The sequence below is a fragment of the Lithobates pipiens genome, unplaced genomic scaffold (genome assembly GCF_037356315.1).
Source record: "Lithobates pipiens isolate NorthernLeopardFrog02 unplaced genomic scaffold, aLitPip1_a1.2 Scaffold_18, whole genome shotgun sequence".
Classification (NCBI taxonomy): Eukaryota; Metazoa; Chordata; class Amphibia; order Anura; family Ranidae; genus Lithobates; species Lithobates pipiens.
This window is the reverse complement of record NW_027507758.1, coordinates 433,028,308-433,041,819: the sequence shown is the minus strand read 5'-3', so window position 1 is coordinate 433,041,819 and position 13,512 is coordinate 433,028,308. Positions and strand designations below refer to the sequence as shown.

General features: G+C 43.3%; 1 protein-coding gene across 4 annotated transcripts in view; it reads right to left on the bottom strand.

Annotated features, from left to right (window-relative positions):
• The window catches only part of VEPH1 (ventricular zone expressed PH domain containing 1), a 554,211-nt gene that overhangs the window by 133,592 nt on the left and 407,107 nt on the right, over positions 1-13,512 (bottom strand). For 3 of the 4 annotated variants that reach the window (XM_077488092.1, XM_077488094.1, XM_077488093.1), the window contains exon 11: positions 12,865-12,999. The exons of the other annotated variant lie outside the window; for it this stretch is intronic. In XM_077488092.1, coding sequence (XP_077344218.1) covers positions 12,865-12,999 — 135 coding nt within the window. The remainder of the gene's footprint in view (positions 1-12,864; positions 13,000-13,512) is intronic. 4 annotated transcript variants of the gene reach the window in all.

Sequence of the window (13,512 nt, the reverse complement as noted above, 5' to 3'; positions counted from 1 at the left end):
CATTGCCCTGCAACACTCCGCATTGCCCTGCAACACTCCGCAATGCCCTGCAACACTCCGCAATGCCCTGCAACACTCCGCAATGCCCTGCAACACTCCGCAACGCTCTGCAATACCCTGCAACACTCTGCAACACCCGCCAATACCCTGCAACACTCTGCAATGCTCTGCAACCCCCGCCGATACCCTGCAACACTCTGCAATGCTCTGCAACCCCCACCGATACCCTGCAACACTCTGCAATGCTCTGCAACCCCCGCCGATACCCTGCAACACTCTGCAATGCTCTGCAACACCCGCCAATACCCTGCAACACTCTGCAATGCTCTGCAACACCCGCCAATACCCTGCAATGCTCTGCAACGCAGTACTCTGCAACACCATGCTCTGAGATACCCAGCCATAGTCGGTGATACCCTGCAATACCCAGCCATAGACATCTCCCGCCGCCCTCCGCCCTCCGGTGCTTCTACCGAATCGCTAATACGATCAAAGCCAGAATCTTTTTTTTTTTTCAGGCTTCCCAGCTTAGAGGTGAGATGTGGGTCTTATTGACCCCACATCTCACTGTAAAGAGGACCCGTCATGCCATATTCCTATTACAAGGGATGTTTACATTCCTTGTAATAGGAATAAAAGTGATCAAAAAAATTATTTTTGGGGAAAAAAATGTCAAACTAAAATAAATAAAGTAAAATGAACAATAAAAAAAAATGTTTTTTTAAAAGCGCCCCTGTCCCCATGTGCTCGCATGCAGAAGCGAACGCATGCGTAAGTCCCGCCCACATATGAAAACGGTGTTCAAACCACACATGTGAGGTATCGCTGCGAACGTTAGAGCGAGAGAAATAATTCTAGCCCTAGACCTCCTCTGTAACTCAAAACATATAACCAGTAAAAAAAATGTAAATCGTCGCCTATGGGGATTTTTAAGTAGCGACGTTTGCCGCCATTCCACGAGCGTGTGCAATTTTGAAGAGTGACATATTAGGTATCTATTTACTCAGCGTAACTTCATCTTTCACATTATGCAAAAATTGGGCTAACTTTACTGTGTTTTTTTTTTTTTAAGCACAAAACAGTTTTTTTTCCAAAAAAAAGCATTCGAAAAATTACTGCGCAAATACCGTGCGAGATAAAAAGTTGCAAAGACCACCATTGTATTCTCCAGGGTGTTTGCTAAAAAAACATATATAATGTTTTGGAGTTCTATGTAATTTTCTAGCAAATAAATGATGATTTTTACATGTAGGAGAGAAATGTCAGAATTGTCCTGGGTGCTCCAGAACACCTGATGGCGCTCCCTGCATGTTGGGCCTCTGTATGTGGCCACGCTGTGTAAAAGTCTCACACATGTGGTATCACCATACTCGGGAGTAATAGCAGAATGTGTTTTGGGGTGTAATTTGTGGTATGCATATGCTGTGTGTGAGAAATAACCTGATAATATGACAATTTTGTGAAAAAAAAAAAAAAAGTAAAAAGAATCTTGATTTTGCAAAGAATTGTGGGAAAAAATGACAACTTCAAAAAACTCATCATGCCTCTTACTAAATACCTTGGAATGTCTTCTTTCCAAAAAGGGGTCATTTGGGGGGTATTTGTACTTTTCTGGCATGTTGGGGTCTCAAGAATTGAAATAGGCCGTCAGTACTTCAGGTGTGATCAATTTTCAGATATTGGCACCATAGCTTGTGGACTCTATAACTTTCACAAAGACCAAATAATATCCACCAATTTGTACTTATTTTTACCAAAGATATGTAGTAGTATAAATTTTGGCCAAAATTTATGAAGAAAAAATTACTAATCTGCTAAATTTTCTAACAGAAACAAAGAAAAATTCGTTTTTTTACAGAATTTTCGGTATTTTTTCTTTTATAGCACAAAAAATAAAAAACCCAGCGGTGATTAAATACCACCAAAAGAAAGCTCTATTTGTGTGAAAAAAAGGACAAAAATTTCATATAGGTCCAGTGTTGCATGACTGAGTAATTGTCATTCAAAATGCGAGAGCACCGAAAGCTGAAAATTGGTCTGGTTATTAAGGGTGTTTAAGTGCCCAGTGGTCAAGTGGTTAAGCTTTGGCCAAAACAACCTGTAAGCTGTATTAACAAAAAGGTTAAAGGGTTAGGAGTTGAACTTCTTCATTGTGTGTTAATGAGAACTGAACTCTCCATTCTCCAGCCTAGCTATTTTGACAGATCATGCTTAGCTACATGAGTAATGTCTGCAGTCAGCCATGACACCTTTCCTCAGAAAAGGTAAGAAATACATTTTTTGGGGGGTATGCAGTGTGAAAGGAACACATACCATTCATATAGTGGGGTTTTCTCAAATTTGACTACAAAAATGGATATACACTTTAAATATTTACTCCAGCCTAAGTTTTTATCTTTATTTTTGTCAGGCATTTATTGTTGTCTGTTACCCCTTGCAGAAATCTTCCCGCATTTCCCTCCCTGTAATACCAATACAGGAAAATGGGAATGTTCTTGTCATCCGGACAGGAAGTCAAGGGAGCAATACAAACTTTGTCAAATTAACCCTTCTTCAGTCTATTATAGATTTGTTTTTATTTGTATCCTTATAGGAGAGACTTTCCATTAATTTCTGTCCTGATGGGGAATCTCTTTCTTTAGATGCGCAAAGTTTAATACATGCGCAAACCCGATCCTGGTCTCTCCAGAATAAAATAAAGTGTTGGCTGGAGCAGGGTTCTAAGCCCTGAGATGAGATGAATACTTTTCTAAGCCATATCTGTAATCCAAAGCATAAGAACATATTGACTTGAAAGCATATTTTAAAAAAAAGGCCTTGCTGGGGGAGTCACTGAATCTTTTCTTTTTTCTTTTTTCAATACATTGTTAAAGGTGCTTGTAATTCAATCAGTAAAATGTATCAAGCTTCCCAAAGGTAATGATTGTTTTCCTGGCAGTGATATATAGTAACTGGAATGCATGGTGTTGTGGCATGAGTAATCCAATTAATTCCCAGCGCAAGAAAACGAATCACACCAAATCGTTTTTTTTCACCTTATAAAGGATGTCTTGTAACAGTGTTAAATGCACACATATGGTTCTTATGTGGACACATTGAAATAGCTCCTTCTACAGTCTGAGAGAAGTAATAATGGAGCCAAAAACTCTAGCTTGGTGAGTGTATCACTCATCTACAGTTCTTCACTGCCGCCCATTACTAAGTTACCTGATTAAAGATTAGTCAAGACTGGCTCTGGTGGTTACCCTGTTTTCCCGAAAATAAGACTTAGCGTGATTGTTGGTGATGGCTGCAATATAAGCCCTACCCCCCAAATAAGCCCTACCCCCCCAAGTAAGCCCTACCCTGTTTCCCCCGAAAATATGCCCTACCCTGAAAATAAGACCTACCAGGACTTTAACTAGAGCTTATTTGGGGGGTAGGGCTTATATTGCAGCCATCACCGACAATCACGCTAGGTCTCATTTTCAGGGAAACAGGGTATAACTCAGAATATATAATTATTTCCCCTTAAATCTCCAATGGTTCAGAGTCTACAAAAAGAGAAAGCATCTTCTTTGCAGATTAGTTTCAAGCTCCTCTTGACAGGTGCAATTTACAAGTACCTAAAGGTACATTACAGGCATACCCCACTTTTAAGTACACAACAATGGGGTTTATTTACTAAAGTTGAAAAGTGTAAAATCAGGGTTCACTTCTGCATAGAAACCAATGAGCTTCCAGGTTTTATTACCAAAGCTTAATTGAACAAGCCGAGGTTAGAAGCTGATTTTTCACTTTTCAGCTTTAGTAAATAAACCCCATTGTGTACTTAAAAGTGGGGTATGCCTGTATAGTCAAATAAGAATTCTACTAATTAAGCTGGCCACCCACATCAACTGCTGGCTAAACAGATGTAGGCATTGTTCGGGTGTTTTGATAGCCGGCAGTGCCGACTGTCAGAATGCAGTGGTAAATTCATCCGCCTGCATTGTGCAGGCTGAATGAAAAAAAAAAAAAACCACAAGTGTATGGCCAGTTTTACCTTACAGCCCTGATAATGGGAGCCTCTTATTTTCACCCTGAAATTCATTTGTGAATCCAGCTGCCACAATAATCACCTCATTAAAGCTGAATTCCAGGTATGGCAATTTTTACATAGTTACATTGATCCATTATTATGTTCGTGAGATCCTGCATGCATCAGTCCCGTCTTCGTAAGTTTTGTGTTTCCGAGTTATGTCTTCGTGAGCTCTGTGTCCGTGAGCTTCCCCGTTCGTAAGTTGCCATCTTACGAGGTTTTCGAAGCAGTCGGTGTCGAGTCGCAGTTGTTGTACAACAATTCTTGGGTAGGCTGTCACAAGTAGGGCTTCGGCTCATGTTTTTTCATTTCATGCTTTGTAAATTACCATGTCCAAACGAACAAATTACTCACAAACATTTCACGTAATCCGTACGTATACTTTCATTTCACACCGTCGTGTTTGCATGTCCAAACAAACGTTCTTACCATGCGTCACAAGGTGATTCACTCCCGCTCGCTTGTGACACACCGGTTGATGCCACATCAGGCATTCGTTTCGCAAAGATTTCAATCATTTCAAATAATTTCAATTGTTTCAATCGTTATAAACATTTCAAAGCATTTTCTATTCATTTCTAAACATTTCAAAGCATTTCGAATAATTTCATTAATTTCTGTCACATACCGCTCTCTGATTCGAATCCAGTTGCATCTCCGATGCACCAATTCGTTCCAGTATGCCCAGTTAATCTCGGCCTCATTTCAGTACATGCTTCAGAGACAGATTAATTTGTCAGTCGTGGGTTCAGTCATTGATTCTTGTCTTTGTCATGGCATATAATTTCTTGTCACTTATTACGCTCCGATATGAATCCAGTCGCATTTAAAGATGCACTGATTCGCTCCGGTGTGCCCAGATGTTTGGCCTCATTTCAGTACATGCTCCAGAGACGGATTCACTTGTCAGTCGTAGGTTCGGTCACTGATTCTTGTCTTTGTCATGGCACGTCATTTCTTTGTCACGTATCACGCTCCGACACGAGTCTAGTCACATCTTCGCACTAAATTTGTCTCGGCGTGCCCCAGGTCTAAGCCACATTTCAGTACATGCTCCAGAGTCCGATTCATGGTCAGTCGCAAACAGCGGCATGGCGATTCGTGCCTCTGTCATGGCAGAACTAATCATTTCACTGTCACGTACTGCGTTCCGATTCAAATCCACTTGCATCTACGATGCACCGATTCGTCCCGGTGCTTTCTTTCCTCATTTCACCAATTGCCTCATTTCAGTACATGCTCCAGAATCCAGTTTGCTGTCGGTCGCAACGGCGACATGACCAAGTCGGGCCTCTGTCATGGCAAATATTTTATTTTCATTCAAGGCAAACATTTCATTCATTTCATTTCCTTTTCATTTTGACTCACTGCCGCCTGTTTAAGTCACCATTCTAGTCATTTTATCAAGACAGGTAAACAAGTCCTTCATGAGTTTTCACCTCTCGTCTTTCTTCAGGTCAGTCGAGGCCCACCCTGCACCAGCTTGGATGGTGCCCCCCCCCCCTCCCCGGTAATAAAAAAAAAGAAAAAAAAAAGAGAGTGAATATACACACCGCTTAGGTACGTACAGTGGTGTGAAAAAGTGTTTGCCCCCTTCCTCATTTCCTGTTCCTTTGCATGTTTGTCACACTTAAGTGTTTCGGAACATCAAACCAATTTAAACAATAGTCAAGGACAACACAAGTAAACACAAAATGCAATTTGTAAATGAAGGTGTTTATTATTTAAGGTGAAAAAAAATCCAAACCATCATGGTCCTGTGTGAAAAAGTGATTGCCCCCTAAACCTAATAACTGGTTGGGCCACCCTTAGCAGCAACAACTGCAACCAAGCGTTTGCGATAACGTGCAATGATGCTTTTACAGCGTCCTGGAGGAATTTTGGCCCACTCATCCTTGCAGAATTGTCCTAATTCAGTTACATTAGAGGGTTTTCGAGCATGAACGGCCTTTTTAAGGTCATACCACAACATCTCAATAGGATTCAGGTCAGGACTTTGGCTAGGCCACTCCAAAGTCTTCATTTTGTTTTTCTTCCGCCATTCAGTGGTGGACTTGCTGGTCTGTTTAGGATCATTGTCCTGCTGCAGAACCCAAGTTAGTTTCAGCTTGAGTACACGAACAGATGGTCGGACATTCTCCTTCAGGATCTCTTGGTAGACAGCAGAATTCATAGTTCCTTTTATCACGGCAAGTCTTCCAGGTCCTGAAGCAGCAAAACAGCCCCAGACCATCACACTACCACCACCATATTTTACTGTTGGTATAATGTTCTTTTTATGAAATGCAGTGTTCCTTCTACGCCAGATATACTTGGACACACACCTTCCAAAGAGTTCCACTTTTGTCTCATCGGTCCACAGAATGTTGTCCCAAAAGTCTTGGGGATCATCAAGATGTGTTGTGGAGAAATTGAGACGAGCTTTGATGTTCTTTTTGCTCAGCAGTGGTTTTCTCCTTGGAACTCTGCCATGCAGGCCATTTTTGCCCAGTCTTTTGCTGATGGTGGAGGCATGAACGCTGACCTTAACTGAGGCAAGTGAGGCCTGCAGTTCCTTGGACGTTGTTGTGGGGTCTTTTGTGACCTCTTGGATGAGTCGTCGCTGCGCTCTTGGGGTAATTTTGGGCGGCCGGCCACTCCTGGGAAGGATCATCACTGTTCCATGTCTTCGCCATTTGTGGATAATGGCTCTCACTGTGGTTCGCTGGATTCCCAAAGCTTTGGAAATGGCTTTATAACCCTTTCCAGACTGATAGATCTCAATTACTTTCTTTCTCAATTGTTCCTGAATTTCTTTGGGTCTCGGCATGATGTGTAGCTTTTAAGGATCTTCTGGTGGACCTTACTGTGTCAAGCAGCTTCTATTTAAGTGATGCCTTGATTGTGAACAGGTGTGGCAATAATCAGGCCTGGGTGTGGCTAGAGAAATTGAACTCAGGTGTGGACAACCACAGTTATAGTATGTTTTAACAAGGGGGGCAATCACTTTTTCACACAGGGCCATGATGGTTTGGATTTTTTTTCACCTTTAATAATAAACACCTTCATTTACAAATTGCATTTTGTGTTTACTTGTGTTGTCCTTGACTATTGTTTAAATTGGTTTGATGTTCCGAAACACTTAAGTGTGACAAACATGCAAAGGAACAGGAAATGAGGAAGGGGGCAAACACTTTTTCACACCACTGTATATAGTTAGGGAACACAAGCAAAACTTGTAATTCATGTCACCCTCAATAGGTTCCAATCAGTCAAGACTCAACCCTGAGGACAAGTCACCGCACCTAGGGTGCTAGAATACCAGAACCATGTCAAAGGCCGGCAGTGAAGATCTCACGGTCCCTCTGTCCCCCTCTCCGGTCTCAGAGAGTGGCAGTGTACAGTCGCTCAGGGGATGGACCATCTACAGCTAGGAAAGCCAAGCTCTTCAAGCTTCTCTTTCCTCCGCCAGATGCAGTAGGACCCAGCACCCAGCAGGCCTCCCTTGATTCCATCTCGTTGGCTACATCTCAGCTGCACACCTTAGTGTCATCTTTGACCGATTCAGTTTCAGAGGTCCAGAACAGAGTGGTATTCCTGGAGACCCGCCCGGCCAGTGCTGTCACTGACCCTACCATAGTCCAGACTACAACAACCCCTTCTGCAGGTACCCTAGGGTGGAGTTCCGTTGTGTACCCATCCCATTTGGTTCCGACCAACATCAGGAAGGACATCCTGGAAGGCAGGGACATCAGCCTCTCCTCTTTGTTCATCTCTGTACATGATTTGGGGGAGAACAAAGCCTACACTTGGGGGCACATATCAGTAGTCCTTAAAGCCAAGGACCCCAGGCTCAATAGGAAATTGTCAGTACCGGAATTCACATTGGCCTTCGGTATGATGAGGGATGTTATATGTTCAGCCTCTCCTGGCAGAAGGGAAGAGCTGGATCTATACCTCCATACTGTGGTAGACCTGGGCTAAAAGTAAGGAGGGTTTGGTTTTTACGACTACCATTGCTCCTTCTCCACCAAAGCAGCTGCCAGGTTCCTACAGTTTCAAACGGCCACAAACTGGAGTGTCATGGACACGGATCTCTTCTGTCGCCACTTTGCTGGACTATGCTCACCATTGTGCGCAATCTGCCAATCGGCTACCCACACCGCCATTTGGAGCGCCAACGCGACAGCCAGTCGCCCCTTTTAAAATCCCTCTACCTCCAGTGCAGTTCAGGGGCAGCAGGCCCTTGCACCCATGCCCCAGTCTGGACCATGGGAGGAGCAGCCACCTGCAATACTTTTAATTATGGTTCCTGTAACTTCAGCCAGTGACGCCTGCTTCACATCTGCACCCTATGCCAGAGGGCACATCCTAGGATCCACTGCGAGGTCAAGCAACTGAAAAAGGCATGACTAAGCCGGGTCAATGTCACATGGCTCGGCTTCTACCTTTCCGCACACCCCACTCCCTCCCTGGTCGCCTATCTTATCCAAGGTTTCACGGAAGGCTTCCACACTGGCCTCATTTCTCTGCCTCACACTACCCATGAGTGCAGGAACCTACGTTCAGCGGCCACCGATGAGCAGGCCATAGACCAGCTCCTACAGACAGGCCCTTTCACTCAGCCCGCCTTCAACACATGGAGAGTCAGCCCTATTGGGCTTGTCAAGGGCAAGTTCTCCAATAAACAAGTCTTGTGTACGATTTGTCAGCGCCTCATTCTTCCCCCATCCCCAGTCTTAATTCCCTTATCCCCTCCGAAGAATTTTCCCTCAAATACGCCTCTGTGGATATGGTGATCCAGGCTATACTCAAAACAGGCACAGGTACCTGGCTCTCCAAAGCCGATATCTCGGACGCCTTTAAACTCCTACCCATCCCTTTGGTGCTGGCATGGCATCAAATGGAGGGAGGCGTATTACTTTGCTACCAAACAGACCTTCGGGTTAGAGAGTAGCCTTTGACTATTTGACACGTTTGCGCAATTGCTCACATGGATCCGCTTACACAAAGACCAGTATCAAGAGGTCATCCATTATCTAGACGACTTCTTACTAATAGAGCCGCCCGGCTCATCCCCACGGGACCTCGACAAGATAAGGGTCATGTTTAAAAATCTCAATGTTCCCATCGCTGAACACAAATCGACGGTCCAGCACAGATGATCATGTTTCTTGGTATCAATCTGGACACCTGCGCCATGCAGGCCAGCCTCCCCCCAGACAAACTGACCTGAATTAGGGCGGTCCTCCGAGACTTCACCTGCACCAGAGGGTGCACCAAGAGACAACTGCAATCCCTTCTGGGGATGCTCAATTTTGCCATGCGCATCATCCCACAGGGTGGCTCCTTTGTGTCCCGCCTACTAATGTACCTTTCTACACCGCACAAGTAGCAGACCTCTTCATGGGGGAGGAGTTCCTTTCCACATGGAATGGTATATCAGTATTCATTCCCACCGTGTCTTCCCTGTCACCCCAGGTAGTGACAGAGGCAGTGATATCCACAGGCTTGGCGGCAATTTTTGGCCATCTCTGGTTTGCAGCACCCTGGCTGCCACAGATACTAGCAATACCTGGTTTTACCAGCACATCTTCCCTCTTCGAACTTTACCCTATAGTGGCAGCCGTAGGCTGGTACAACTGTTGTTACAATTTCAGTTTAACATTTATTGTTCATTTGTTCCGGGCAAGCGCAATCTTGCAGCAGATGCACTCTCCTGTTTTAACTACACATCATTTTTTTAACAGATGCCCGGAGCTAATCCTGTATTAGTCACTATCCCGGCCTGGTCTCAGCTGACCCTGGATTAGCTCAACATCTGTAGACAGCAACTCGGCTCATCAACTCCTCACTCTCCCAAAACACCCTCAAGGCCTACCAGACAGCCTGGAGGGCCTTCCACAAATTCCTGACATATCACTCCAAGGAAACGTCTAGCATCAAACACATACTGGCCTTCATTTCACACTGTCATACTCAGTTGACTCTGTCCTACAACACCATTCGGCTATACCTAGCCGGTATGCAACAAAAATCCGCAAAACCCTCCTTATTTACGTCTCACGCAATACGAGCCATTCTACGTGGCATTCAAAAGCTCCAACCAGTGGTCAGTGCCAAACACTTACCCATAATGGGAGACATCATCAGAGGTATGTCAACCATCCTGGCTACATCTCCATTTGGTCTCCTCCCTAGTATGGTCCTACAAGCAGCCATGTACCTGGCCTTCTACGGGTTCTTACGTCCCGGAGAATTCACTTGTAGCAACCCTACAGGCCAAGTCCTACGCAAACGCCACTTGGTCCACTACAAAGACCACTTCATTCTGCATCTAGCAGTTTCCAAAACTCAGCAAGTATGCTCAGGAACAGATGTCCACTTCTATAGAACTAATAACCACTGGTGTCCGGTTGCCACACTGAATCAGTTGTTGTTACTACTGCCCGAGCAGCCGGACTCTAGTCCCCTTCTACCCTTTCCTGTCAAACCCCTAGACACTCGTTAATTCATGAAGCACATGAGGATACTTCTCTGCAACCTTCGCCTGAACCCTAGCCAGTACTTCGGACACTCATTCCGTATCGGGCAGCCTCAACAGCGCCCCGTCACGGGGTCCCATACCACGTTATTAAAAGACTAGGCAGGTGGAAGTCTGCCTGCTTCGCCCGTTACATCCCCAATCCGCAAGTGGAAATGGCCCAGGCCTTTGCCAAACTCACTCAATGACTAAACTCAAATCAATAAATGTGAATGTTTTTGTCCCCTTATTTTGGTATACTGTACGTTAGACCAAGGCACACTTTCAGGTCCATTTCATGTGGTAAGTTTTATGTTAACCCTGAATGTCATCTATATCCATATCAGCCATAGGGCTCTAAACCATAAATAAGATGGCCAGTATGGTAGCCTGAATTCATGGGAGGAGCCCTGAGTGGTATTTAACCAGCCCACTCGCCTGTGATCTTTGTTGGTTTCCTGTGCGCGATACCCTCCCTCCCATCCCTTTTTTAGGGCATTTCTCAAAGTATTCATACTCCTCACAGATTACTCATTTCATACCATTTCATATTTAATTTCATTCCTTATTTCATATCTAGGGTATGCCCCCTTATTTTGGCATACCGTACGTTAGACCAAGACACACTTTCAGGTCCATTTTATGTAGTAAGTTTTATTTTAACCCTGTATGTCATCTATATTTGTATTGGCCATAGGGATCTAAACCATATATATATATATATATATATATATATATATATATATATATATATATATACACACATACATTGTTATATATAATATATATATATATATTATTATAAGTATGCATGTGCTATAACCATGGATTCCCAAATGGAGTTTGGAAATCACTGTAGCAGGCGTCACTAGTACACAGTGATTTCCGATAGCTTCTGGGTCCCATGCTGAGCGGCTGCCTGGAATTTATCTTGCTGGTATCCACTTTCTAATTAGTTTTGAATCTGAAGAAATGCTAAATAATAGTGTATACTTGTTCGTGCACTGGTCTCTCTAGCCTAATTGTATTGAAACACTGAGTACTGTCTCCACATATGCTATGTATCAATGAGTGTGTGTGTGTATATATTTTATGTTTTTATTTTCTTGTCAGAATACCTTTCTATGTACAAGAGAGAAGCCTCTTCAACTGTGTAAGACTAACAATTGTAATTATTAGCCAGTAGGAAGTAATTTTCATGTAAATGTTATGTTAATGATTTGTGTTAAAAAAATAAAATAATATCTCACCGGTCAGGTATCCTTCTTATATCCTTATTTCCAGGTTCCTCTTAATGGACTAGACCAGGGATCACCAAACTTTCTAAACAAAAGGGCCAGTTTACTGCCCTTCAGACTTTAGGGGGACCAGACTGTGGCCAATAAGAGTAGAAAATGTACTGGCCTGCAGTGGAAGAAACAGTGCCCTTTTGATGGTGTCTTTGGGAGGAATAGTGCCCCAATATTGGCGTCAGTGGATGAAAGAGTGCTCCAAGGGCCAGAGAAACATAAGCAAACATAAGCAAAGCGCTGCATCCGGCCCCCAGGGCCACAGTTTGGAGACGCCTGGACTAGACCACAAATGGATCGGACCCTAAGTACCTCATAGAATGGACCAGATCAATTATGCCTGATGTGGATGGCTAAGAATTTCTCTTCACTATCAAGATAAACATGGGCATTTGGCTTGTATACTATAGCTGGTGTCTCCCTCTTCATGCAACTACAGTCTGTGTCATATGGTGTATAGCTTGGTGACCTGTAGAGATCCCTGGTGAAAGAGCTATGGTTGCTTGTTGGGAAAGGCTTAATATACAACATTGTATTCATCTATATGCATGGTGGACTGATGTTATGGTATATCCAAGCACATGGAAACTTCTAATCCTCCCCTTCCCCCTGATCAAATACCACCAAAAGAAAGCTCTATTTGTGGGAAAAAAAATTATAACAATTTAATTTGGGTACAGTGTTGTATGACCGCACAATCGTCGTTCAAAGAGTGAGAGTGCTAAAAGCTGAAAATTGGTCTGGGCAGGAGGCGGGTTTAGGTGCCCAGTAAGCAAGTGGTTAATGAAGTATAAAATTGCTGGTTTCCTTATATTACAGTTACATTGCATGCTGTTCAATTGAGTTGTAATTAACAAGAATTTTCTTTGTAAAATGTGCTAATAACACCTGATACAGCTTTGCCATGCTTGTAACCAGATTTTTTCTCCAACTCTCTCTATGGAATTTTGTACCTTTTCAGACATAAGCTTACATTCCCTACAGCGCTAAAATGGTACTCAACAAAAAATTACCTTTTTATGTGGAAACATTGACTGGGTGATGGACGCTTCAAAACTATGTGCTCCTTTCACTTGTGTTTTCTCCCACAGTGTTTTCAGGACTTGCATAGAAGTAGTCTGAGTGGACAGTGGCTCAGGCAGCAAACTCTGATGGAATATATATGAAGAACCATGATAAATAATGTTTTGCTATGAGAAACATTGGACAATTACTAGCATTGTGCTTAATATGTCTTTCTGCCTTATAGTTCCAAAATTATACTAAAGCAGAAAATCTGGTATAAAAGGTCAAATAATATTTTTCATTTTCAGTCATAAAATTGTAAAACCTAACTAAGGCCTCTTTCCATCAATGACATATGAGAAGAGAGGCCCCATGTCTTCTGCCTTGAAAACCCCCTGTGTTCAAAGAGATTAAGAGATTAACACTAAGCCAACCTTCTAAGCCAAAGAGTAAGTTTTGTCTATGAACTAATGCAAATCTCTGCATGCTTCCTCCATAATTCATACAGCCATACAGCACAGCTAGTTGGTGACCTAAGCAACTCAGGTAGGTCACCTTCTTGTCTCTAGCATTGCTCTTCAATCACCCAGTCCAAGTGCTGCTGTACAGGAGATTACAAGCACGTGAAATAAAGTCAAATTTGAGCATTTGTATCT